Source organism: Podarcis filfolensis, assembly GCF_964270895.1.
Source record: "Podarcis filfolensis genome assembly, chromosome: 2".
Classification (NCBI taxonomy): Eukaryota; Metazoa; Chordata; class Lepidosauria; order Squamata; family Lacertidae; genus Podarcis; species Podarcis filfolensis.
In genome coordinates, this window is record NC_139605.1 from 95508776 (window position 1) to 95534627 (window position 25852).

The 25852-nt window shown below is 41.5% G+C and overlaps 1 protein-coding gene across 2 annotated transcripts in view; it reads left to right on the top strand.

Annotated features, from left to right (window-relative positions):
- The window catches only part of RPTOR (regulatory associated protein of MTOR complex 1), a 304516-nt gene that overhangs the window by 181415 nt on the left and 97249 nt on the right, over positions 1–25852 (top strand). For both annotated transcript variants that reach the window (XM_083598574.1, XM_083598575.1), the window contains exons 10-11: positions 13640–13715; positions 25112–25213. In XM_083598574.1, the coding sequence (XP_083454700.1) occupies positions 13640–13715; positions 25112–25213 (178 nt within the window). The remainder of the gene's footprint in view (positions 1–13639; positions 13716–25111; positions 25214–25852) is intronic.

Here is a 25852-nt window from a genome sequence, read left to right on the forward strand (position 1 = left end):
CCACAAAATACTCCCTTACCTCTTTGGTGCAGCCCTAGATTTTTGTGCTTTCCTTTTGGTGTTTCCCTTAGTGTCTTCGTTCTTTGGATAATGAGGTTTTGATTTATATATTGTTTAGTGCCGGAATAAAAAAAAAGTCTATCATTGCATGAGGCTGAGGTCCTAACAGGATTTTGTGGTTTTAGTGCTTCACGTGTGAATTGGGCCCTCTGCCCCATCCACGAAAGGGTATACAAATTTGCATATACTAATTTACATGTATAGATGGAAATTTTAGAAGTTATTGTTGTTGTTGACATCCATCTGTCTTGGGAGACAATGGAGGAATTTGCCTTTGGGAATGAAGTCGAACTGTTGGAAGTTTATAACACTTGCTGTGGCTGTAGAGACCAATACAGGAGCGACATGTTTTGTTGCAGCTGGGGCAGATGAACGCGTCCGGTTGTGCTGATGCAGATGTACCATTGAGTTTCGTCTCTTTGCACTCCTCACAGCAGTCATTCCTCCTCTGGTCACTACTATGTATGCACAACCTGACTTTCCCCAGGCACTGTAGTTGTTTACAAGGGATTTCCACACAGCGGGGTTGATGTTACCAGCCTTCATGTCACATTTGCAAATGTAGAGTTGTAACATAGAGTTGGTCTGCCAACAAGCCTGGTGCCTGAAGCCAGCTTCTGACACAGGAAAAGTGCACTGCTGGAACCTTGTCGGGAGAGATCATCACAGACCACAGCAAGCAGATGCAGCAAAGGGCAGAGCACTATCAAGAACTGTACGTGAGGGGAAACATAGTCTCTCACACAGCAAACTCCAGCATTGCGACCTTCTACAAGAACCAAGGCAACCACCATGACTGTAACAACTACCATGGAATCTCCTTGCTGAGTACTGTGTAGTACTTTGCCTGTGTAGTTCTCAACAGATGACAATCACTCACTGACAGGGTCTGTCCCAAACCACAGTGTGGCTTTAAAGCTCAGAGGTCAACAGTGGACATGATTTTCTCACTGCACCAGCTGCAGGAGAAATGCTGAGAGCAGAGGCGCCTGTTGAGCGCTGCCTTCATAGACCTGATGAAGGCCTTTGACTTCGCCAGCCCAAAAGGACTCTTCACACTGCTCCAGAAAACAGGATGTCCCCCTAAGCTTCGCAAGATGTTTGTGTCCTTCCACAAGAACATGTGTGGCACCGCCCAAGGCTCATCCTCAGAAGCCTTCCCTATAAACAGTATGATACAGGGCTGTGTTCTTCTCCCAACCCTCTTTGGGAGGGTTCCCTGTTGCTCTCACATGTCTTCAGCTTGGCTGAAAACAGGTGTGTACTTCCATTCAAGGAGTGATGGGGGGCAGATTAATCTGGTATGTCTACTGTCAAGAAAAAAAATTGTCCAGTAGCACTGGAATTTTTATTTATTTATTTATTTATTTATTTATTTATTTATTTATTTCGGCTGCATCGGACCAACACGGCTACCTACCTGAATCAAGATAGATGTGATGATGGGCCCTTATCTGATAATTTAAATAACAGTGCAAGGCATCTCACCATATTAGGAAGGATTATGACCTTTGCTTTGATATGTAGAAGGCAGGGATAGGGAACTGTTGAAGTTGTCCCCATAATTGTATTTCTATACTAGAAAGGCTAAGTCTCTTAAATTTCTGCTTGCCACACAGCTGTTAAAGGCAAAGGAGCCCTGCTCTTCCCCAGTGTAACCCTAGTGCTTGCAAAGAACTATAGTTTCATAGGTTGGTTGTAAACTAGCTATATTACTGTACATTTTTCATCCATTGATCTTACATTTAAGATGTATATCTTACCAAAGTTCAAATGCCCATGCTTGAATAAATTCAGTTCTGAATTATTGAAAAGCAGATAGTATATTCTAAGAGCATATGTTGTGGTTATTTATTTATACCTCATAATAACTACAGCAGTGTTATCAGTGCAGGTCAAATAGTCGCCCTTTTCTCTTTTGAGCAAAACATATTTAAGCCTTTGACATGTATTATACCCACTCGAATGCTTGTGTCAAAGGAAAAAGTCCTCCTGTTCCCCGCCATGGGAATCACTCCCTTTCTCTCCCCCCACCATGTTCCTGCTACAGGTAACTTAACAGCCTCCAAAATTGAATTTCCCTCTTTAAAAAATGTTTTTTAAAAAATGGCATGAGTCTGGATACTACATTGCATGGTTCTCATACACTGCTCTTTCTCCTCATCACAACCTCCAATATGCAATACAAAGTACCGTATTTACTCAAATGTAATGTACACCTTTTTTGGCCAAACAACGCCGTGAAAATTGAGTCGCGTGATAGATTTTATGGCACATTAGATTCATGAGAATACGGTAATACTGAGCTACTGTTCAGGACTGGTGTAACTTATACTTCATCACCCACAATGCCCTTGCATATATGCATATGCTAATTATGGATTTCATTTGCATCAGCAGGGTATTTTTTAATGTTTACAAATGCTGAAACAATGACTGTGTGTGTGTCTGTGTGTGTGTGTGCGCGCCTGAAATTAAACCTGTGTTAGAAGAATGTCTTTGGTGCCAACTTTTTTGTGTGGACGTGCTACTTCCCAATATTTCTCGGTTGTTGCTTTTCTGGGCAGCAACCGTTTCTCTACCACGGAAGACCAAAATGATTCAGAATGTCCCTTCTCCAAAGACTGGGTGCCAGTGACTCTGCGCTGCATCACATTTGTCCTTCAGAACAAGACTATGAGGCAGCAGCAAAGACTGAAGCATGAAATCCATGATGGATACCCAAAACTTGTTGATGGACTCTCCGACGCTTTTATGCTTTCTATTTGTTGGCAAGGTATTTTAAAATAAGGTTGACTATGATTCACAACTGCAGGTATTTATTTAGGAAACTTACAATTAAAAAATAATGGAATCTTTTGTCTAGCATTCCTTATTTCTCAGGCAGTAGAAGTTAGCCTGCAAAATAATTCTACAGATCCAAACATCATCTGGCATGAGGGGAAGCTCCATTAGTGCACAGATGACTTGCAATCTCTTCCCTCCTCTGTCTGAACTGCCTGTGCCACACTGTACAATGCTCTGAAGAATTGCATATCCCTCCACAGTGATTTTATGTCTCTCTCTCTCTCTCTCTCTCTCTCTCTCTCTCTCTCTCTCTCTCTCTCTCTCTGTGTGTGTGTGTGTGAGAGAGAGACAGACAGACAGACAGACAGACAGACAGACAGAGACAGACAGAGAGAGAGAGCTCTTCTGCTAATGTATACAAGATTTTGTATCCATGCAAATGTTATGTAATAGACTAATCTAATAAAATATTATGTATTGTCACGGTCTTGCTCTTACGAAATCCTTCTGAAGTGGAACCCCTGCCTTTATCTTCTCCTTCTCCGTTAATAGAACAGTGGCTTTCCTTCCTGGCTCCTGTTTCGCCATCATTTAATTTACCTTTCACTTTTACCTTTGGGTGGAATTTGAATAGCTCTGTTCCCCTGCTCTCTTTTTATGAGTGTTTACAGTGCTTTTTCTTGGGCAGTGGCCCATTTTACTTTTGTATTTGTATAAGTATTTAACATTTGTTCTCTAAACACTAACACAGATGAAATATTAGCAAGCCGTGCCCTGCTTGCAGTGCTTTCCCCCTCCCCAACAAAGCAGGAGAAAATGTTCTTGAGGGTAGGTAGCACTGTAAGAAAATGGATTGAACAGCGCCTGTGGAGCAATTCAGGTTAATCACCGACTCGTTATATTGCTAAAGGCAGTCATATTACATTCTGATAATGGTGATTATGCTTTTCGGAAAGGATGAATAATATTGACTGATATGACCACATTGATTTTTAATGATGTGTTTGTAGAAGTAGGAAAAGAGATTTGGGCTTAATCTGCTGAAATCTCTTTTCAAATACCATTGAGTTTCTCTCTGATAAACGTTTCTTTTAAAGCGTTCCAAGATTTGACCTTGTTGGAATGGCTGCTTCTTTTCTCTTTTCTTTTTAGAAGACTTTGTGGTTTTTACCTGAAATGCCTTTGAGGAGTTAAGCATCTTAGCAACATCTGCCTCTATCGGCTAATGACCTACACTGGTGTCTCCTGCAATTTGCAAGTAGCACAAATCAAGACTGTAAATGTGTCTCTTCCCATGACCCTCCTTCACCTCTAAGCAATAAAGTATAGATAAATAGCATTCATCCCAAAGCCCTTGGTGTTATTGGCTCTCACAAACTATTGAGATATTATTCTCTTTTGCAAGCTTTTGTCCCTCCTTGTTTTCTGGCCTGAAAGTTGGGTAATATTATTAGTCCTTCGACAGAAGTTTAAAAATATTAATGTAGTAGTAAAGCCTCACAAGATTTGCAGGCAAGTTTTATTCACAGCCCCCATTTGGGACTCAGTGTGTCCAAGCCAGAAGGCAAGTGGAAGCCCGAACCCTGGAACTGAGTTTTTGTTTTATCATCCAGGTTCCTACTGCTGTCCTATTTTCCAAAGGCTATAACCAAAGGTTATAACCAAAGGCTATAACAAGAGCTATCAGAGTGGCTTGAATAAAGTGTCCGTTGCCTTCCAAGATTGTATGAGAGGGATTCCCTGGTTCTTTAGCTTAAGGATATGCTATGATTAAATTTTGCAAGCAGGAGCTGAACAAAGCCAAGCCAACATTGAGCATCGGAGACCAGATTCATTTTGCCTTTAGTAACTGGGCCTCCTCCATGGTCCTAGCTCATGGCCAGTAAAACTAGCACCCAGAAAGTAACAGCACTACTGGGTGTTTTTGTTTTAGACTGTTGCTCTAGGGAAGGAGCCAGATCTTTTTCAGGGTCATCAGTCAGCTCAGAGGTAGTAACAGCTGCTTCAGTTTCAATTCTATGAGTCTCTTGGTGGAACCTTTGGGGAGCCAGTTGTCACCACAAATTATTTTTCTATATATCTGCAGAGTGGGAACCATCCATAAAAGCATGAGCCAAGCCTCTGTTAAATGTTTTCACATCAAGTCAGCATTGCAGGCAGAGTTCAGAAATAGGATATAGATTTAATTGTAATAATTGACTTTATCTCTTGTCACAATCTGGAATAAATATCTCCCACAACTGTTCTCTATAACCATTTTGCCTGCATCCTGGGCGTTTATTGAGCACGCGGGAGCCATTTATTGCTTTTGCTTTGAAGCTGTTTTGATTATCCCCTGATTACCTCATAATTATATAGGCAGCCTATTGTGAAGGTCATTACTGAAGAAGCCATGGGGATGAGGAGGTGAGGGAGCAAATGAAACAAAGTGTATGCTGTGAATCAGTAGAGAAGAAATTGTGTGTTTTGCAAGCTGTTCCTTTATTTTGTGTGTAGTTTTTGTTTTCTATCTGCAGCCTGAATCCTGTTACTTGGCTGCTTTGCAGTAGCTAGTCTCTTGGGTGGAACACAGTTGATTAAGATTTAATGGAGGTATTCAAACAAGCAGCTAAAATCCTGTATGTTGATTATGTACTATATCAGTATGTAAAGCCTCTTGGAAATAACATTTTTTTATTTCCATGGCTCCAATCCATTGCATGTAGGTAATGCTCCCTCCCTGCTCCTTTAAAGCAAAAGGGTGATGTGTAGCTCAGAATGCTGTTACATTATATTCAGGTATGTTAAGATAACAACGAGAGCTAAGTTCATGATTGTTAGAAACAAAAGGTGGTTAAGCTTCAGTGAATATAAATACTTGTCTGGTGTACTGGCAGAACTGTTTCAATGCATTTGTAGTTAGCATTTTCATAGAATCATAGAGTTGTGAACTTTAATTAAAAGTTTGCCTGAGATTCAGAGGGGCATGTGCACTATGCAAGCATTTAAAAATTGGTGAGTTTTTATAAGAAGGGACACCCATAAAAGTACCAACCTGTTCTCTAAATCTACATGAGGAACTTTGGTTCATGACGACACCTTTATTTATAGTAGAGCCCTGGCAAGTACGTGGACACTGTTGCACATCAGCTAGATCATGTGGTCTCCCATTCCTATGTTAGCTTGGCATTTTCCTAGGCTCAGTGTTGCGCTAGCACAGCAGGAACTCTTGTGAATCTTTAATATTTTTATTAAAGATTTCTTAGTTTACAAAAATACATGCATTGTCTCTTTTTTCAAGCTGTGTTTTCTGCAGATCAGTTTGAGACATTAGTGTGGCATGCAGTACAGTGGTACCTCTGGTTATGAACTTAATTCGTTCCAGAGGTCCGTTCTTAAGCTGAAACCGTTCTTAACCTGAGGTACCACTTTAGCTAATGGGGCCTCCTGCTGTTCTCATCCTGGGGCAAAGTTCTTAACCCAAGGTACTACTTCTGGGTTAGTGGAGTCTGTAACCCGAAGTGTTTGTAATCCGAGGTACCACTGTATTAGGTTGGGAAGAAATGAAGGGGAAAGAGGGGGGTGGTGCATGGGGTTGGGTGGCAATGCTTCTATTCTTCTACTTAGTGTATGGGTGGGGTTTTGTGTCAGTGTCACTTGTGCAGGTTTTCTTTCTATTTGCTTGTTATATTTCCTTGGTGGTGAAAGTGCTTGGCCTGGGGTGTGGTTGGTTGTCTTTGGTTGGCTGTAGTGAGATTTGTTTATTGGGGGGAGGGGGGATATTGGGGTCAGATTAGCTATATTGATTTGTATGCTGTCGGCGGATTCTTCTTGTTGTCTTGTTGGGCTATGTACATGATAAAGGGTAACCATACCGTTGTGAAGGCGTCTTCTTCTATTTGTCCCCTTGTCAGTTTCAGTTTATTGGTTAGTTTTTCTTGTAAGGCTGTTTCCCATACTATTTGATACCATTGGTCCATATTTACTCCTGACAGGTCTCTCCAGTGTCTGGCTATGATGTTTCTGGCTGCTGAGAATAGGTGGGTTATTAGCTCTTTGTAATGTGAGTGGGCATTATTATCTTGGAAGATGTTCAGTAGTGCCCATTCTGGGGTGACTTCTAATACTCACTCAGTTATTTTGCATATGTATGACTGATGTCCAGAAGAGTTGGATTTTGGAACATTCCTACCACATGTGGAGGTATGTGCCTGTAGAGGTGACCCTCTCCAGAATTTTGGTGGGGCTCCTGGGCATATCCGCACTAGTTTCATGGTGTTAGGTGAATTGATCTGTAACCTGTGAAGGAGAAGTGATGTTAAGTTCAAAATTAATATATCCTAGTATATCAGCTTTCATTGTACCTTTTACGGAAGCATGTGGACTTAAACCTGTCCAGAAACCTAATACAGAGCAAACATATTTTCCTATTTTGTTTTCTTCGGTCAGTGCTACTGAACAGTGTTTGTTAATGTTACTGTGGCTGTGTAGAGAGGAAGCATCCGAAATATTTAGAAAATCAGAAAAAGCGAGAGTTCTTTATTTTCTCTTATTGCAGCAGAGAGTATTTGGAAGAGAAAGTGATTCAAATAAAAGATATTTAGAAAATAGGGCTTAATAATAGTGCAAATACCACCTTTCTTGGAAAGGTGCTTGAGACAGTTGTGCCATGACAGTTACAATATTTTTGGATGAAACAGATTATCTTAGTCCACACCTGGTTATGGGAGTAAATAGGCCTTTATCACCTTAGTGGATGACCTTTATCAAAGGGAAGAGCAACCCGGTTAGTTGACTTGATCTCTCAGTGGGTTTTTGATACCATTCACCATGATAGCCTCCTGAGATGGGTATTATGGGCACCGCTTTAGAGTAGTTCTGTTCCTATCTCCAGGGTCAGTTTCAGATAACAATATTGTGTGATTAACCTCTTAGCCCCCTGGCAGTTGTGCTATCAAGTGCCATCTTGTCCCCAATGTTGTTTAGTATCTACATATGAAGACTTCAGGAGTGGACATTAGGAGATTTGGAGTGAGGTGTCATCGTATGCTGATGATACCCAACCTAGTTTATCTAAATCAGGAGAGGCTGTGCAAGCCTTGGACCAGTGCCTGGACTCTGTGGTGGACAGGATGAGGCCCAGTAAACTGGGAAGGCAGAGGTGCTGTGGGTGGGTGGATTCTGAGTCCAGATAACTGGTCAATTGCCTGCTTTGGATGGGGTTGTACTCCCCCGAAGGAGCAAATTCACAGCCTGTTGCTAGAGGCCCAGGTGACCTCAGGGGCTAGGAGTGCCTTTTTGGGTTGGCGAGACAGCTGCAGATGCTTCTGGATCAGGATAGCCTGACCACTTTTGTCCAGGTGCTGGTAACCTCCAGATTGGATTATCCCCATGCACTCTTATGCGGGGCTGCCCTTGAGGCTAACTCAGAAGCTGCGGCTGGTGCAAAATGTTGCAGCTCAACTGCTCACTGCAGCAGACTATCACCATCCTATTATGCTGCTGCTGAGAGAATTACACTGACTGAGAATTAGCTACCAGGCTAGGTTCAAGGTGATGGCATTGGTGTACAAAGTCCTACACAGCTTGAGACTAGGATACCTAAAGTATCTCGTCCTTTTTATACCCAACTGATCACTACACTCTGCAAGAGAGGGCATCCTGCAGATATCATTCTACCCAAAATTCAGTTCTGCACAGTGTCGCCATGTGGCCTTTAGTGTGGCAACACCAACCCTTTGGAACTCTCTTCCACTGCATATCAGACACGCACCGTTTCTGTTTTCTTTTTGGCATCTGCTAAAGATGTTCCTCTTTCAACAAGACATCTAAAATGTTGTCCCAGTTGGTATCTGTCTTGGAATTGACTTGATTTTATGTATATGTTTTAAGCTGTTTTTATATTATTGTTTTCTTTTTACAAAATTATATATGCAGTTGTTTAAACTGCTTTAAAATATGTAACTGTAAATTGTTTCAGGTTGCCTCATGGGAAGCAATAATAATTTTAAAAGCCGTGTTTATATTGCTTTCCTCATTCTCCACCCAGTTCAGTTGCTTCATATAACACAAATTAAAATAGGCAATTAAACCAACATGCAATTTAAAATATTGTGCAAATTGGTCAAGCTAGTAGGCTTTTAACAAGTGTGGGATAAACGTTTCCCCCCCTCAAGAGATCAACTGTGCATCAGACTATTCATGCAATGCTTCCTAAACTATTGTAGTTTGCCTGCTTGTTGGAGATTACCAATTTTTATCTCTTTGTGGCCAACACTTGAGAAGGTATTTGAAAGGCATCTGAATTAAAATACAGCAGTTTCAGCACAGGGGCAGCTGAATACAGAATGCACAGATTGAAGAGAGAGGTGAAGCGCTGCTTGACAGAGGGTAGGTATTACTAGCTTCCTGCATGCTCCATGTCTCAGAGACAATGTCAAGACACTCCGAGTCAGACTGTCTCCAGTGACACAGAACATGTTCAGACCTGTTAATGCTGTGCCATGATTTTGCACTGCTTTCCCTTTCCCTTCACCCTATGCAGTCATTGCATGTGCGTCAACATAGGAAGGTGCCTTTTACTGAGTCAGTCCATGGGCCCATCGAGCTCAGTATTGTCTACACTGGCAGGCAGTCATTCACCAGGATTTCAGACAGGGAGCATTCCCAGCCCTACCTGGAGATGTCGGAAATTGAACGTGGGACCTTCTGTATGCAGAGCAGGCTGCCTAACTATGGTCCCTCTTTCAAAGTGCTGAAGGAATTCTGTTCAATTCTCTCCAGAAAGACTTTCAGCCTTTTCACTTTATTTTTGTAAGAAACTTGGGAACTACATTGCAGATCTGTTTAAGGCTCACTCTGTTAATCCTAGCCATTCCTACTCAAGTAAGTCCTATTTAATTCATTTGAGCTTACCCCCAGGTAAGTGAAGTTAGGATTGCAGCTTTGGACCATATTTGAATGGGTGTCTTTTAAGAAGCCTTACATAAGAAATATGAAGGGTTGCAATCAGCTACCCTGAACATTTCACCAGCACAAGGATATAATAATAAATAAAAAAAAATTATTTATACCCCACACTTCCTGGTTCAGAAAACCGGCTCAGGGTGGCTAACAACAAATGTAAAACACTTAACTGTAATACAACATAGAAGCAGCATAAAATACAGTATAAAAACATGAATAACAATAAAATTCAAAGTTCAAAAATCAATTTGGGGAAAATCCATCCAATAAGCATTAGATAGTCACCAGGGCTAGCTGGCTGAATTAGTCCTACTTGGGCCAGTAAGGAGGCCAGGGGAGAATTAGCTGTGGGGTCCCAGAGCAGGTAATCTTCATATAAGGGAAGGGTGAGGGAAGAGAAGGGAAATAAAAGATCAGGCTGAATTCAAATTAAAGGCCATGTGGAATAGCTCTGTCTTACAGGCCCGGCGAAAGGAGGTTAAATCCTGTAGGTCCCTAGTCTCATGGGACAGAGCATTCCACCAGGTTGGAGCCATCACTGAAAAGGCCCTGGCCCAATCTTTCTAAATTTATTTGGCAGGGCAAGAAGCCAAGAGTAAGGTTTAAAGTATTGATGGAGCCCAGAGAAAGGGGTGGGTTTGCGGTCCCAGACCTCAAGCTGTATTTTGAGGCCACATGCATGACATGGCTGAAAGATTGGGTGTTATTGACAGATACAGAAATCCTAGACCTGGAGGGCTGGGACAAAAGTTTTTGGGTGGCATGGTTACCTGGGTCATGATAAAATAAAAGCACATAGAGGCTTCAGTAATCATTTGGCGAGAAAGGCCCTATTCGAAGTTTGGGAAAGAAACAAAACAAAAGTAACAGCCCAAACTCCCTGGTGGCTATCTCCTATAGAGTCATCAGCCATGGATAGAAATAATATGAAAGACAGTTGGCTAACAGATATAGGGAACTCGTAGAAGAGATAAATTATTGCCCAACAGTGAAGAAGTTTGAAGAATTAAAAGGGGGGTGAATTGGTTAGAATATTTCCAATTAAAAACAATATTTGAGAAGGATTACACCCAAACTCTTTAACGGAAGGCACTGGCACTAATTGGGCCCCCGCAAGAGAAGGGAGTTGGTCCCTCATCCCCATGCCATCCCGATCTAGCCAGAGGACCTCTGTCTTCGAAGGATTTAGTTTCAATCGGCTCCCACGAAACCATCCAGCCACAGCCTCCAAGCATCTGGTCAGTGTGTCCGGTGCTGAGTCAGTGTGGCCATCCATCAGCAGATAGAGCCCAAAACTCTGGACAATCTGGGCAAGGGGGCACATAAAGATGTTAAAAAGCATCGGGGAGAGGATTGGGCCCTGCGGCACTCCACACACCAAGGAGTGGCGTGGCGACATCTCCCTCCCTAGCGCTACCCTCTGTCCCCTACCAGAGATAAAAGAGCACAGCCATTTAAGGGCTATGCCCTGTATCCCCACATTGGCGAGGCGGTGGTCCAGAATGATTGACCATATCAAAGGCTGCTGACAAATCTAAGAGAATCAGCAGTCCTGACCCGCCTCGATCCAGTTGTCTACGGAGATCATCTGTTAGGGCGACCAGAGCCGTCTTGGTCCCAAAACCAGGACGGAAACTGGATTGAAATGGATCTAAAGCCGATGTTTCCTCCAGAAACCTGCCAAGCTGTTCAGCAACCGCTCTCTCAGCTTCTCTCACCACCCACATGCCCCTTAAATATAATAATAACAACATAATAACAACAACAACTTTATTATTTGTACCTTGCCCATCTGACTGGGTTGCCCCAGCCGCTCTGGGTTCCAGGGGTTTCTCCAACCCTCTGGGGAGAGTGAAGAGGGGGGAAGAGGAGAGGAGAATCCTGTTGCACTAGCACAAAGAAATTAATTGAATATCCCCCAGGCATCTGAGTAGAGCTTTCAAATGGTCCATCTTTAGGTCTACTGATTCATATTTTTGTTTTTTAATTGATTCTTAGTATCAGGTAACAAAGCATACCCATACAAGGAAAACAGAGCTTAGTAGTTGTACAGAAAAGAAAGAAAAATAGCAGCTGATGGTTGTAATTTTAAACATTCCAAGAAAGGCAGTAAGATGAAAGTGTCTCTCCATAAGGTTCCACGAGTCAATGGAGGGTGAAAACCATGTTTGATCGTCTTAACAAAGTCAATAAAAGGATACCATGTCATGAAGAAGTTGTGGGTCTTTCGCCTCTCCGATCGATAATTATTTTGTGAAGTGGTTAATTTGTCCTTAAGCACAATGTCCCATACTTGCGAAATCCAGGCTTCAAAAAGATTTGCATTTAAAGTTTTCCAGGGGTCCCCCCAATCACTAATCTAACTGCAGTTGATAAATGGAGGATGAGGTCTTTATTGGTTATTTTTTTAAAAGGTGAGGAGTAAAATAAGAAAGTAGGGCCAATTTTGGGTCTGGCTGTATTGTTTGATTGTTTGAAAACTTTTTCCCTAAAGGAAATAATTTGGGAGCAAAACCACCACATATATACTAGAGAGCCAGGTAAATTGCATCCCTACCAGCAAAGGTTGGATGTGTTATGATTAATTCTATATAATATGGCTGGGCACATGTACCAGCATTTATAACGTTTTCTCAAGTTCTAATTGAGATGGATTCAAATCGTAGTTTGTTCCAAATGTGTTCCCTGAGTTGTTCCTTTAATTCTTCTCCACAATCTTTTCCCCATTTAGTCTTAATGAAGTGAGGGGAAGGGGAGCTAATTGTGTGAGGATTTTATATAGTTGGGAGATGATTGATTCCCTTTCCTGATGGGTGGGTTGAGATAAACAGTTGCTCAAAACTGTTTAAGCTGCATAATGCTTGAATCCTTATATTTGGGTGATTCAGAACATGTATAATCTGGTGTATCTCTAACCAGCCACAGGGTATATCTCCCAATATAAAATTTATTTCTGGAGCTGTAAGGGGCTTTTGATTAGTGTAGAAGTCCAGACTGCCCTTTCTATGCTGCCCTTTATCTGAGGATCACAGGGTGGTTTACAATATAGAAACACAAAATATATGACATAGTAGCAAACAAAAACAATACACCCACACAAAGTTTAAAATGACATAGATTCTTTAATTAGCCAAGGTCTGGGAGAAGACAAATGTTTTTGCCTGGCACCTAATGATATTATTGAATGTGCCGGGCGAGGCTTTCTGGGGAGAGCATTCCACAAGCAAGGAGCCACGGTAGAAAAATCACGCTTCTGTGTTGCCACTCGCTGGAGCTCTTGTGGAGGAGGCATGCGAAGAAAGACCTGAAATGATAATCACAGGGTCGGTACATATGGGAAGAGAATCAACTTCCATTAGTTTTGTTGGAACTTCCTGAAAAGACCATTTACTGCCACACAAACCTACTCAGCGCCTAAGATCATATTTGCAGGCTCTCTCTCTCTCCCCCTCTCTCCCCCTCTCTCCCCTCTACTTTCTGAGGTTACACAGGTGGTAAAGGGCATTTTCAATAGAGACACCCAATCTTTAGATTTTCTTCCCCAGAGAGAATCATCTGACTCCAGTCTTGTTATATTTCCAATACCTGTTTGAGATGGGATTTTCAATAATGTTAATGTTCTAATGCAGTTTTCAAATTATTTGGTTTTAAATTGTTTGCTGATCTAGAAAGCCCTTTAGGGTAGAACTGCAGGGTATAAATACCTTGGAAGCAAGTAAGTGAATATCAAACTAAGGTTTGTTGAAGGCCACTGCCTTCAAATACAATTTGCTACTCTGGTTCCACACACGTTTTCATACAATCACTTACGTCAGACTTCTAATGTTGTCATGTTATCTTTCCTTAGGCAAGCTTGGGACCTCGCTGTGGATATCTGCCTTTCTCAGTTGCCCACCATTATAGAGGAAGGAACTGCATTCAGGGTGAGTTACTGATTTTTCTCTTGAAACATACATGGGCCCTTCCATAGGAATCAGCTAGTGCTTCAAACCTCATATTCATTCTTGACTTCTTACACCCAAAGATGTTTCCCAGCAAATGCAAATAGTTCTAGTCAAAGTTATTGATTAATGGAGGATTGGAGCTGCTCAGCATTTGAGGAGTCAATTCTGACTGCATAGCTAATACAGAGTCTAGTCTAATTTAAATCATCTTTGTACATTGTTTCTTAAGAATTAGAAAACTGGCTATGCTTTCAAGGGAGGAATAGTTCCTACTTTTATAGTATAAAAGAACAAGACATTACAGTCTGAAATTCTACATACAGAAGACAACAGAGGAGGGTAGGAAAGGCAGGGTTAATGAGAAGAACTGTGTGGAATTATTTCAGTTCCATGTACTTAGGTTTAGTTACCGAAAGACATGGGAAATAGAGGGTTACGGTCCATAATGACTAGTTACTGTAACTTTGTTTAATGTGACTTTCATCATAAGAGGCTAAATGCAATCCCTGTGCCACCACTGTTTTGGGCTGGATTCAGCTAACATAGTGCACTAGTAGAAGCCTGTGCAAGGACTTCCACTAGTGCAACAGGACTCCCTCCCAAAAAAAATCTCCCTGCCCCCTGCGGACCCTCACAATGTCCCACAAATCTGCTCAAGATCAGGAGAACCTCCAGTACAGCGTGCAGGGGCAGGAGAGGAGAGATTGTTCCATCTGACAAGCAGAAATACTTGTGCTGACATAATGATCAGTGTGACGTTGAATTCTACCCTTTCTTCCCCCACCTGCCACATTTTTTGTTCTCCCAGTCCCAGAGCAAAATAAACACTTTCTCTTGCTTATGGTAGTTTCTCAGGGCTAGAAATGCACCTGAAGCCACAGTGGTTTGCAGAAATTTATGTTGTGATGATGCTGTTTCCCTAAAAGGAAAAAGAAACAAACCAAGAACTAGACTTGCTAGCAGGTTGTCACATTTGGCTTCTTAGAGCTAACCAGCACTTAAAACAGGTAGATTAACTTGGGTACAGAGAAGACTGAATGGTATGTATGTTTTTGGATATCTCTACCATTTGTTTGTGGTGAGTGTACCATAAAACGTAGAGCATTATAGAATTGGTTGGAGAACTTGTTTTTCTTTACTGCTAACTCTGAGAGAGAGAAAAGGAGAGAGAGAATTGTGGATTCTTGTTATTGAACAGAATTGGCTTCCTGAAATAATGATGTATAATGATGCTATGTGCTCACAGAGGCCCATACTATTGTAACAAGTCTACACTGCCAAGATTTTACAATAGAACCTTTTATTTAAACTAGCGCTCCTGAAACGTGCATGATTACAAATGTTGCATTGAAGAACTATATTTTGGGAAAGTTGGAACACCTAGCTTTGTTCTTTAGAATGATTTCATGCAGAGAAATTGTTCTTCTCTGTTTTGGCTTAGTGATTTTGAAGGGAAAAACTGTTATTTATCCCTTCAAGCATCAGATGCCTTAGGCTATTTCTTTACCATCTTATGGACAGAACCATTTAAATTATAGCTCTTTTATAGGCTCATTAGCCTACTTGGTCAAATACTCTGATAGATTCTGGGCTCAACTCCATTAAAGATGCTTTAAATGGAAAACCTATGTTTTGTTTTCTCAAGTTGTGTTTGACCATATAACTAGTTGTTACCTAGAATACTATACTCAGATACTATACTCCTTTTTTCTGTCCTTGCCATTTATCTCCACATTCATTCATGCAAAAAAATTGTGTTATACACATGCAAACACACACACACACACACACACACACACACACACACAACTTTTTAAATGGAAACCAGCTCTGGGAAGTGTGATTTGCAATGGAGAAGCTACTGTGGGAGAAATGTTTAATGCTTTGTCAGCTAGCATTTTGCACCTTTACTTTTCCCCCTAAGCTACTTCTGCCACATAGATTTCTAGAGGTTTCCAAACTTTTCAAGTTGGTGACACACTTTTTGGACATGCATCATTTCGTGACACAGTAATTCAGCTTTGCATCATTTTGTGACACAGCAACTCCGTTTTACTAGTAAACTGGAGGTTAAACTAAACCTTTCCAGCCCCAGGAGGAGCGTGGGGAGCATTCACACTGCAGCTGACACACTAAAGTATTGCAGCACATAGTTTGGAAAGTTCTGCCCTAGGGGGAGAAACACGATTTCAAGGCCAGGGGAGCAATTCTGAGCAGAGAAATGGTTAAAGCACCTACCTTGCTGCTTCTCCACTCTTAACGGGTTTCTCCCAAAGCTGCCTTTTCATAACAAAGTGGATATTGAGGTTTATAAACCTGCATTTGCAAAGCTTGCATGTAATGTTTAGTTTGTCATAACCTCTAAAAAAAATGTAAGTGACCAAAGTAAGCTATCCCATTTCAGACAGACTGGTGTCTTAAAATGCCATTGTGCCCCAATTACGTATAAAGAGGGAGGGGGTCTGTTTTAAAAGCAAAAGTGAAGAGAGCCTATAGTCCTATAGTCCAGGCTTCCTCAAACCCAGCCCCCCCAGATGTTTTTGAGACTACAATTCCCATCATCCCTGACCACTTGTCCCACTGGCTAGGGATCATGGGATCATCTGGAGGGCCGAGTTTGAGGAAACCTGCTATAGTCACTCCTCCTCAGCTCTTTTCTCTGAGCCCAGTTCCGCTATTAGAACTTGACTGAAGAGTGCCATAAGGGGACTCATTATAGAGAAGTAGGATATTAGTCCACCATGCTTGGTGTCACCCTAAACTGTGGTTGCTATTTAGATCTTGCCAGTTTCCAAATGCTGAAATAACGTATTATGCAAATTCTTTAATTGAATACTTTAGCGAAACTGAATTGGCCCCAAACTCACACAATTGTTATAGCTAGATATTCAATTCACAAAAAATTATCTCACATACAGTGGTACCTCGGGTTAAGAACTTAATTCATTCTGGAGGTCCGTTCTTAACCTGAAGTACCACTTTAGCTAATGGGGCCTCCCGCTGCCGCCGCGCCACCACCGCACGATTTTTGTTCTCATTCTGAAGCAAATTTCTTAACCCGAGGTACTATTTCTGGGTTAGCGGAGTCTGTAACCTGAAGCATCTGTAACCTGAAGCATCTGTAATCTGAGGTACCACTGTATTCATTCCTTTCACATGGCACTACCACCTCAGAATTTATGTGGAGACTTGCTTATTTGGAATTATTTCCCAGTCAACATTTCTGTCTATGTGATGTTGGTATGTACACCTTTCCACACAAAGGGAGATTTTAGTATGAGGCTCTAAACAAGTATTTTTTTCACATGCAGTCTGAAGTGGTAAAGCTGTATTTCAGAGCTCTACAACATAAGCACCTGCAAATACACTCTCATCACTTCTTTCTTCTTGTCAGATGGACTGTTGTGGTTGATCTTTAGATAATTGAGCAGTGGGCATATTCATGTCAAGAGGAAGGTGCATTTGTCACCAGGCAAGCATCATGAGAAGAACTTTCCCCCCCATTTGATGAGATGGCAGTTTGCCAATGTTTGTCTGTGGCTATCTTTGGTGGGTAGGAATGCGTAATTTATTGAGTCATTTGACCATGCTATATCTATATTACTGTTGACACAGCAAGAAATGTATTTGAGAGAGAAATGTCAATAATGGTTGGCATCACCTGCAGAATGCTGTAATATGTAAGACCCGAGGCCTTTGTCTATTGGGTCGGGAATAATAACGAAGGTAGTATAATAAGGGAAATCATTCCGGAGTTTAGGAGAGTGGGTGACTCAGTCTTAGCAGCAGGCCAGGAAGACTGTCAGAGCTGTGAATGTGTCTGATAGTATAAAGGTAGGTGTGAAGAAGGCCCATAGAAATAGATTACTATAGAACAAAGGACTCTATGAATGCTGAAGGGGTGAAAATGATTTCTCAGTCTGTTTCAGTTTCTAGAACACTGAGGTGGGCAGCCACCTACAGGCAAGGCAGTGATGTATGTGTGATAAGCTCCATCTTGGTGGCTATTGCAATACTGAGCTTTTTGGACAAATGTATCTAGATATATTACACTGACTGGATGAGAGCCCAATAGAAATTTATTGGAGTGGAAAAAAATTGCAGTCAAGTTCTCTCGCAATGACAGCAACCATCTACGGCCATAAAAATGAATTATTCCTATACAAATGATTAAAGTCTTGAAGCTAATGACCAGAGGGAAAAACTAATGTGTAACCTACTGGAGAGTGTTTTGACATTTCTTAAAGATTCCTCAATACAACCTGTACTTGGCACATAATATTCCTGCCTTTTGTGGCTGAAAGGGAGTAGCACTCTGGTTACAGGAATAAAACGTGTTCTCTCCCTCACAATCTCTAAAAACAGCTGTGGATCTTTGTCTGTTTGTTCAAATGTGTTTGTTGGGCATCATTTATTTAACATAGCTTTGAAAAAGCTGCTTCTGGATTTGTCAGTAGCAAGTGTTTTAATGTGACTTGGCTTGCCTAATTGTGTGACAAACAAGTATAACTCAGAATATTACTAGGCCTTTAAAGTAAGGGCATTCACCTTTAGTTTGCTTGAGTTGTTGGCATCCATCTGTCTCAGGAGACAATGGAGGAGTGTGCCTTTGGGGTCGAAGTCAAACCATTGGAGAGAATATTGGATAATTTAAATAAATGAAATTGCTCAGAAAATGAACATTTTATAATAAATTAGTGTATCCAAATGCATATAAACAGACAGTAAGTGTGAAGGCTCGCTTCCTTCCTCCTCTTGCATGCCTGACATCAGAGGAAACATTCTGGTTTGTTAAATAATAGTTTTAATATTAAGAGGCACACAGCACAGGCAGTTGGTGACTGTGCCATGTGCCAGCCCCTCCTCCAACTTGGGAATCGTGATTGTCATATCAGCCACCCTCAGGTCTGTGGCTGCTGTTGTTGAATGCCAGGTTGGTGTGAGCATCATTGGAAACTGTAATTTAACAAATCAAGTTTCCACTTAAGTCGGGCATGCAAGAGGAGTAGGAGGAGGAGATAAGATTGGGGAAAGGAGTGTTTGAGCTTGTTCAGTCACAATGCAACAAACTGTGATTTGTTAGAGCAGCTGTGTAATGTCTGAACGAGAAGTATGTCCTTCCGAAGCTTTTGTAGTGTGACATCTGCATTGCTTATATTTCAAAAATTACTCATAGCTAATCTGGAATAAGTACTGCCTCTTACTTTTCTAGTTTTTATTGTCTGTTCTTGAACATTGCTTTCATCAGGGACCCTTTGTGTCCAGTTCTTTACCCACTACAGAATAATGTTACACAATTACTAAATAATCTCTGTGGTTAAGAAACAAACCACCAGATTTGAACCACACACACACACACACACACACACACACACACTTTGCATAAGGATTTATATTTTTCTCTTTACTTCTCTTTTGAAGGACCGGTGGACATTTAAAAGTAAACAAACAGCTCAACACTGGATTGCATTTTTAATCCATTTTTGCCAACTCCTATTTGTTTCCTGTTTGTCTACATAGACTAGGAAAGAAGTTCATCTTTCCATTAAATCCTTGCCTTTGCTGGCCTCTAGCTGTTAGTCAGCTTTTGCGTTACAGCTGCATCCTAAAACTCTGTGTATTGTAAAATTGAGGGGTTTAGTTTTCTATTACATTGCTTTTACACACAGTGAATTGAACATGACTGAGCATTCTAGATCCTAACCCCCATTTCCTAATCAACATTTTGCTCTCCAATCTATCAGGAATTATTGTGCAGCAGACTAAGTTAGCTTCTGCCAGCCAGCGGTAATCCTATAAGAAATTGTGGTTTAATGGAGGCTCAAGCGTTAGCCACGAGGGGGGAGAGAATTTAAGTATTATTAAGGTTAGTCATTCGGTTTTGTAACTGGGCTGGCAGACGTCAGAGTCAGTATCTCAGATGTCAAATGTTCTCACACAGGATTTCTTAAACATTGTCATAGCAAGTCTTCCAAGGTCAAAGAACAGTTTCAATCTCCATGAAAATACCTAGGGGAAAATAATAGGCGGAGCTAATTCAAATTATAGGGAAAGAGTGGGGTACATTAAGGGGGGAAGCGGGGAGCATGGGATGCTTTGAAATGCTCAACATATAGAAGCAAAGAGACAGGAAACAGCTCCTTCAAATTCTGATGAATTGTCCCACACTGGATCATAAAATTGGGCCCTACAGTTTCTTATGAAGTGTGATGGTAAATGTAGACAGTTACTCCTTTGCTGTTCACATTCTAGTCCTCAAAACAAACTACTTATGGGACTGTAGACCAGCACAAAGGAAAAAATAAAATAGAAGTCCCTGCTTCCCAAAAAGTATCATAAACAGACAACTAATGGGGTGGAAGCTGCTCTCTGGAACTGGGAGGCTGCCTTGTAAGGAAGGACATGGTACATAACCCTGAAGACTGGGCTCCAGCAAATTTAAACATACCACTACATCTCTAATATATTTCATTGATGTGATGACACGGGTAATTATGCAAACTCACAATACAAATTCCAGCAACTGGTAATCAATGAAGTGTTTCTTTCTTTGCTTCTAGAAGCTGGCAGGCTGGGCAGCTGGGAGACAGAGCTATGCTTGATTTCTTTTGGAATCCAAGGCTGCGGCTATGGGAGAAGCAAGACCCTTTGGGGTCTTAATGCTGTGAACCCCTCTGTCATAGGCTTAAGTTGTATATATGGGTAAATAAACCATATATAATAATTAATAATAATAATTTATTATTTGTACCCCGCCCATCTGGCTGTGTTTCCCCAGCCACTCTGGGCGGCTTCCAACAAAGATTTAAAATACATTAAATACATATCAGAAAGACACCACTGTCCCTCATTCTGAAGGAAACATCAAACCCTGAATAAGTGCCTGGAACCTCTGGAATCTTGCACTGCTGTACCCAGTAGCTTCTTTCAGGTGAGGAATTTTCATCAGCACAAGCATTTCTGCTTGCCAGACAAAACAGTCTCTCCCCCCGCCCCATCCTGTCCGGGGAATTCTCCCAACCCTCCTGAGAGGATTTGGGAGAGATGTGAGGGGAGGGAAAGCCCTGTTGGACTAGTCGGAACAGCTGTGCTGGCTTTCACCAGCATACCAGGTTAGCTGACTTGGCCCTTAAACAACAGTTCAGGGATTCTGTGGAGGCTGCTTCTGAGAAGAAAGCTGAGGAGAAAGTGGGAAAGCCGAGACAATTACTTCATACTATTTAACAGTATCAACTGTTTCAGCAACTTTTTCAGTAGCTCTTAAATATGTATTTTGAGAAACTATAAGTATGGGTGTAAGTTCACAAAGGCTAGGGCAATGACAGCTGGTTTAGGATCAGCTGGAAATTGCAACTGAAAACTGCTAGCCCGTGGGTAGGCAAGCTAAGGCCCAGGGGCCGGATCCGGCCTAATCGCCTTCTCATTCCGGCTTGCGGACGGTCTGGGAATCAGCATGTTTTTCCATGAGTAGAATGTGCCGTGTTATTTAAAATGCATCTCTGGGTTATTTGTGGGGCATAGGAATTCGTTCATCCCCCCCCCAAAAAAATATATATATAGTCTGACCCCCCACAAGGTCTGAGGGACAGTGGATCGGCCCCCTGCTGGAAAAAATTGCTGACTCCTTTTGCTAGCTCATTACTGAGAGAAAATGTAGCTTCTCTCTCTCTCTCTCTCTCTCTCTCTCTCTCTCTCTCTCTCTCTCTCTCTCTCCACCCACGTGTGAGAACAGGAGTGAGAGTCTGTGTTTTCCACAGAAGCTTATGCCATAATAAATGTATTAGTTTTTAAGTTTCCACTGAACTGTTGTTTTGAGAATGTAGGGTGATCGTCTGCTTTTCCCAGCCCAAGCTCAGTGTGCTGCTCCTTGAGGAGTTAAGCACTTTCACATTCAAGAATTCTCAGCTGGCCTACGTGTTATGATCACTACGTGGAATACGTTTGGAAAACGTGTAGTGTGGTTCCCCATCAGAACCATGGTGATGTCGTGTTTAGAGTATTGAATTTGGGCTCGGGAGACCGGGGCGGGGGGTGTCAAATCCTCATTCGGTCGTGAAGCTCAGTGGGTGACCTTGGGCCGGTCACAGCCTCTCAGCCTAACTTCATGGGATTGTTGTGAAGATAAAATGGGGAGGGGAAGAACTCTCACAAGCTCCTTGGAGGAAAAGTGGGATACAAGTACTGTATTGGCCCGAATATAAGCCGCACCCGAATATAAGCTGCACCTTTAAAATTCAAGGGGGGGGGGGAAAGAAAAAAAGACAATACCTGAATATAAGCTGCTCCCTTAAAATTCCGCAGGAGCTCACACCCGTTCCGTTTTACCATATGCAGTAATATGCAGCAGCAATACCCATAAAAGCCAGTTTTTGTAAGGTCACAAATTTAAGCCCCACTTTAACTTTTCGTGGTCAGAATTTGGGGGAAAAGTGAGGCTTATATTCAGGCCAATACGGTAAATAAAACAAAACTTGCCCCTTGGTGTGAAGAGTTTTTGAATAACTGCCAAGGAAGTCTTCTGGTTGTATATAAACTTTTATTTTCTTGTGTCAGGAACAATCTAGATGACTAGGCGCTCTACATGTGATGGTGTCACGTGGAGCAAATTTTACACTGAAGCTGCGGTGGCCTAAGCAAATAGGCCTGCCCTAATTCTCTAATAAACAGCTTGTATCCTTTTGCTGCTTGGTTGTCCTCCCTGTAAGCAGTTCTGCATTTAAAAAGCACAACTGCTTTTTAACTTAGTTTGTAGATATTTTATTCAGGGAGGACATACCCTACGTTTTGTGATGTCCTGCTTTGCAGAAATGTGATTAACTTTGAGATCTTGTTACTTATTCAAGTCTTGTGCATATTAATCTCAGTTCTCCCCAAGACCTCGTAGAGAAATATAGTTGTACAACAATTCATTGCTGTCAGTGATTCAAGCAGATAAATCTCTCTGATTCTGCAAATGAAAAAGCAGATTAATTAGGCATTCATCAGCATTATCAGGGCTCCATGCTGGTTTTCCCAATTTAAAAAATTATGCTTCCATGGCATTTGGCATAGTGAGGCACCTCTTACTTTACAAAGCATCCTTGGAGACACACACACACACACACACACAAATTCTATGAAGAGACCCATTCCTTTTGAGGAGTAGTGCTGTTTCTGGCTCTAAAAATCAAAGTGCGGTGGATGGAAACTGTAATGTGACATTCTTCTCAGCACTTCCTACCTGCATAGTAGAGAACACCATGCAGTAAGGGGGCAGGGACTGCTGTTTGGCAGGGGTGGGGAACCTAATCCAGACCTCCCCTTGTGGCCCACCAGGCCATTTTGGGCAGACCATGCCCACTTGCTCTACACCCAACATGATACATGATACCAGGTGAAGGGCAGGTAAAGGTGGAACTTGACTGAAAGCGATTTTGCATAGAGTGTTTTGCCACCCCTGTGCTTGGTGCTTGGGATGAACTGAACACAGGGTTTTGGGCAATACTTTCAAGGAGTGTTTGCACTGAGTTTGCATTATTGGGGGGAGCTATGGAAAACAGACCTGAAATATACTGCGTGTTATTTATTGAAGGAAAACCTCATGAAAATGATCCACAGATGATAGTTAACTCCAAGTAGACTAGTGAAAATGTTTAAAGCTAAGACAGGCAAATGCTGGAAGTGTGCAAAGAGGTAGAAGGATGTGGTGGTCATGTAAAGTAATCAAAGAATTCTGGGAAATGATTTATAAAGAACTAAAAAAAAGTTTAAGAGAACATTTCCCAAGAAACCAGAAGCTTTTCTTCTGAGAAAAGTAACAATAAAAGTCCCCCACCACCACCAAAAAAAAAATAAGGCAGTCAGAATTTTGCTTGTAGCGCCAACCAAGGAGGAATGGCACTTTGAGTTATTGGAATATTCGGAGTTAGCAGGTCTGACTAGATAAGAGATAAGATAAGAGAACAAGACGATCAAGAATACAAAAAAGAATTGGAAAATGTTTGTAAAGTATTTTTAAAATCAGTATAAACAAGTGAACAGATTAGTAGGACTTGAATAAATTCGGCAGTACAAGAGAAAGTAGGAGATAATAAATAAGAAGAATAGAACTTGGTAACTTAGAGTATGCGGAAGAGTGGGAAAAGAAAAGATACAAGAGAAGGAGAGGAAAGGAAGTCTTCAGGTGTTTTCTGTTGTGTCCTTGGTTTGTCGTGGCTTTGTTTTCATTTCCCCCATTTTATTCTTTACTTCTTCTTTTTTAACTCTATGTAAAAACGCAAATAAAAATTACCGTACTTTCAAAGTGTGTTTGGGAAGGTTGCACAAGGGACATAGGCAAGTGCCAATCTCCTGGTGTCATTATGATGTCAGTTGACATATGGATTGTCCCACCCAGCTGTCAAAGTTGGCCCACATGAGTGTGGGGAGATAAGTATTTGGTCTGTCCCATCAGGCCAAAAAGATTCCTCACCCTTGTTTTGGGGGATATCCAAATTGGACCCAAGAGTGGCCTGCATAGCTTTGTGTGCTCCATCCAGATTGTAATAGTATAAACAGTACACATTTTATCAAATAAGAATAAATAAAATTTCAATTGAATGTTAGTATTAACCATAGGCCTCCACATAAATAAATTAAATCAAAGTTTGCATGTGCAAAAAGAGGTAGGAGGTAGGCGAATGAGGCCCCAGAAAGGTCTTAAGATCTCTTTAAGTTCTATATAGTTCTAGTAAGACATATCTTACAACCTAGTTTTGTACTTATATCCATATATTGTTAAGGGTAGCAAAACTGGAAGATAACCAGTAGATTTCTTAGACATTTATATCACTGAAATGGAATATAGGCATTTTGTGAATATCTTTTTCTTTTTTAAAAAATGGAGAGATGAGTTTTGCTTGTGCGTGTGTGTTTTTTTGACACCATCTTACAGAATTTAAAACTGCATGTATGAATTGTGAATGTCTTTGCCAAGACAGAAAAACATTTTTCATTGTTGCTGAATCATTTTCACCTTGGACTCAGTAAATGCGGCTCCATTGCACTGAATATATGAAAGCATAGCCATGAAAAAGAAATGAATTTGTGCCCTGTCAAAGTTACAAGTGGAAAATGTGCACAGCGGATTAACCATTCAAAACTTATATATAAGAGCTTTCTCCCATTTTCCTCCCATTTTTTTTTAGTAGACGAATGATTTCGAGTAGTTTGTTCACAGCAGGCTGTAAAATCAGCGTGGAACAAACTTTTGCTAATGTTATGCTGAGGTTTTTTAAAAAAATGTTTCCCCCACTGCTTTGTACTTCATAAACAAGCAAACCTGGAGTTCCTGCATAGTTGGCATACAGTTTTCATGATAGTTTATAATGACCCACTGCCCATTGTTTCCCCAACAGCACAGCCCGTTCTTTGCTGAGCAGCTAACAGCGTTTCAGGTATGGCTAACGATGGGAGTAGAAAACCGCAATCCACCAGAACAGCTTCCCATTGTGCTGCAGGTGAGTTGGCAAGCAATAAGACTGCTAGCTTCACTGAGGCTGCTGCTGCAGCAGCAGCATGTGGACAACCAGCCAGCTGCAAATTTGCTCAGTATGTGTGTATTTGCGTGCATGCCTTTCCCTGACTGCTTTGCTCTCTGCCAGATGGTGTTTGGGTAAATAAATTATGTGGACTGCGTTGGAGACTAATTGGAGCTGATTGTTTGCTGGGCCTTTGCTGAAAAAGACACATTGCACACAAGCATAGTCCCACTACCCCACCCCCTAAGTGCTCCCCAGGTGAGCATAAATTGAGGTTGCAGGCCATTAGTCAGTGCTACAGAATTTAACTCCTTCACCTGTTTTCTTTCGGTGCATCAGCAAGGCACTTGCACAAAACAGCTAGTCATGTCACCCTCTCTTTCCCACCCAAAATTTACTGGCTACTAGTGACCAGTGCTTTTTTCTGGGGGGGACGCAGGGGGGCGCATACCCCTAAACATTTTATGAATCTTAACAGGAGAAGAAACTAAAATTTTGTTAGTTTATTCTCTAGAACAGTGAATCATCAGTGTGTGAAGCAGTGTGGAATGTGTGCGGGTAATGCATGTTCTTTGTACTTTTGTCCATTTACTGTATTTATTTCCTCTGCTTTGAACT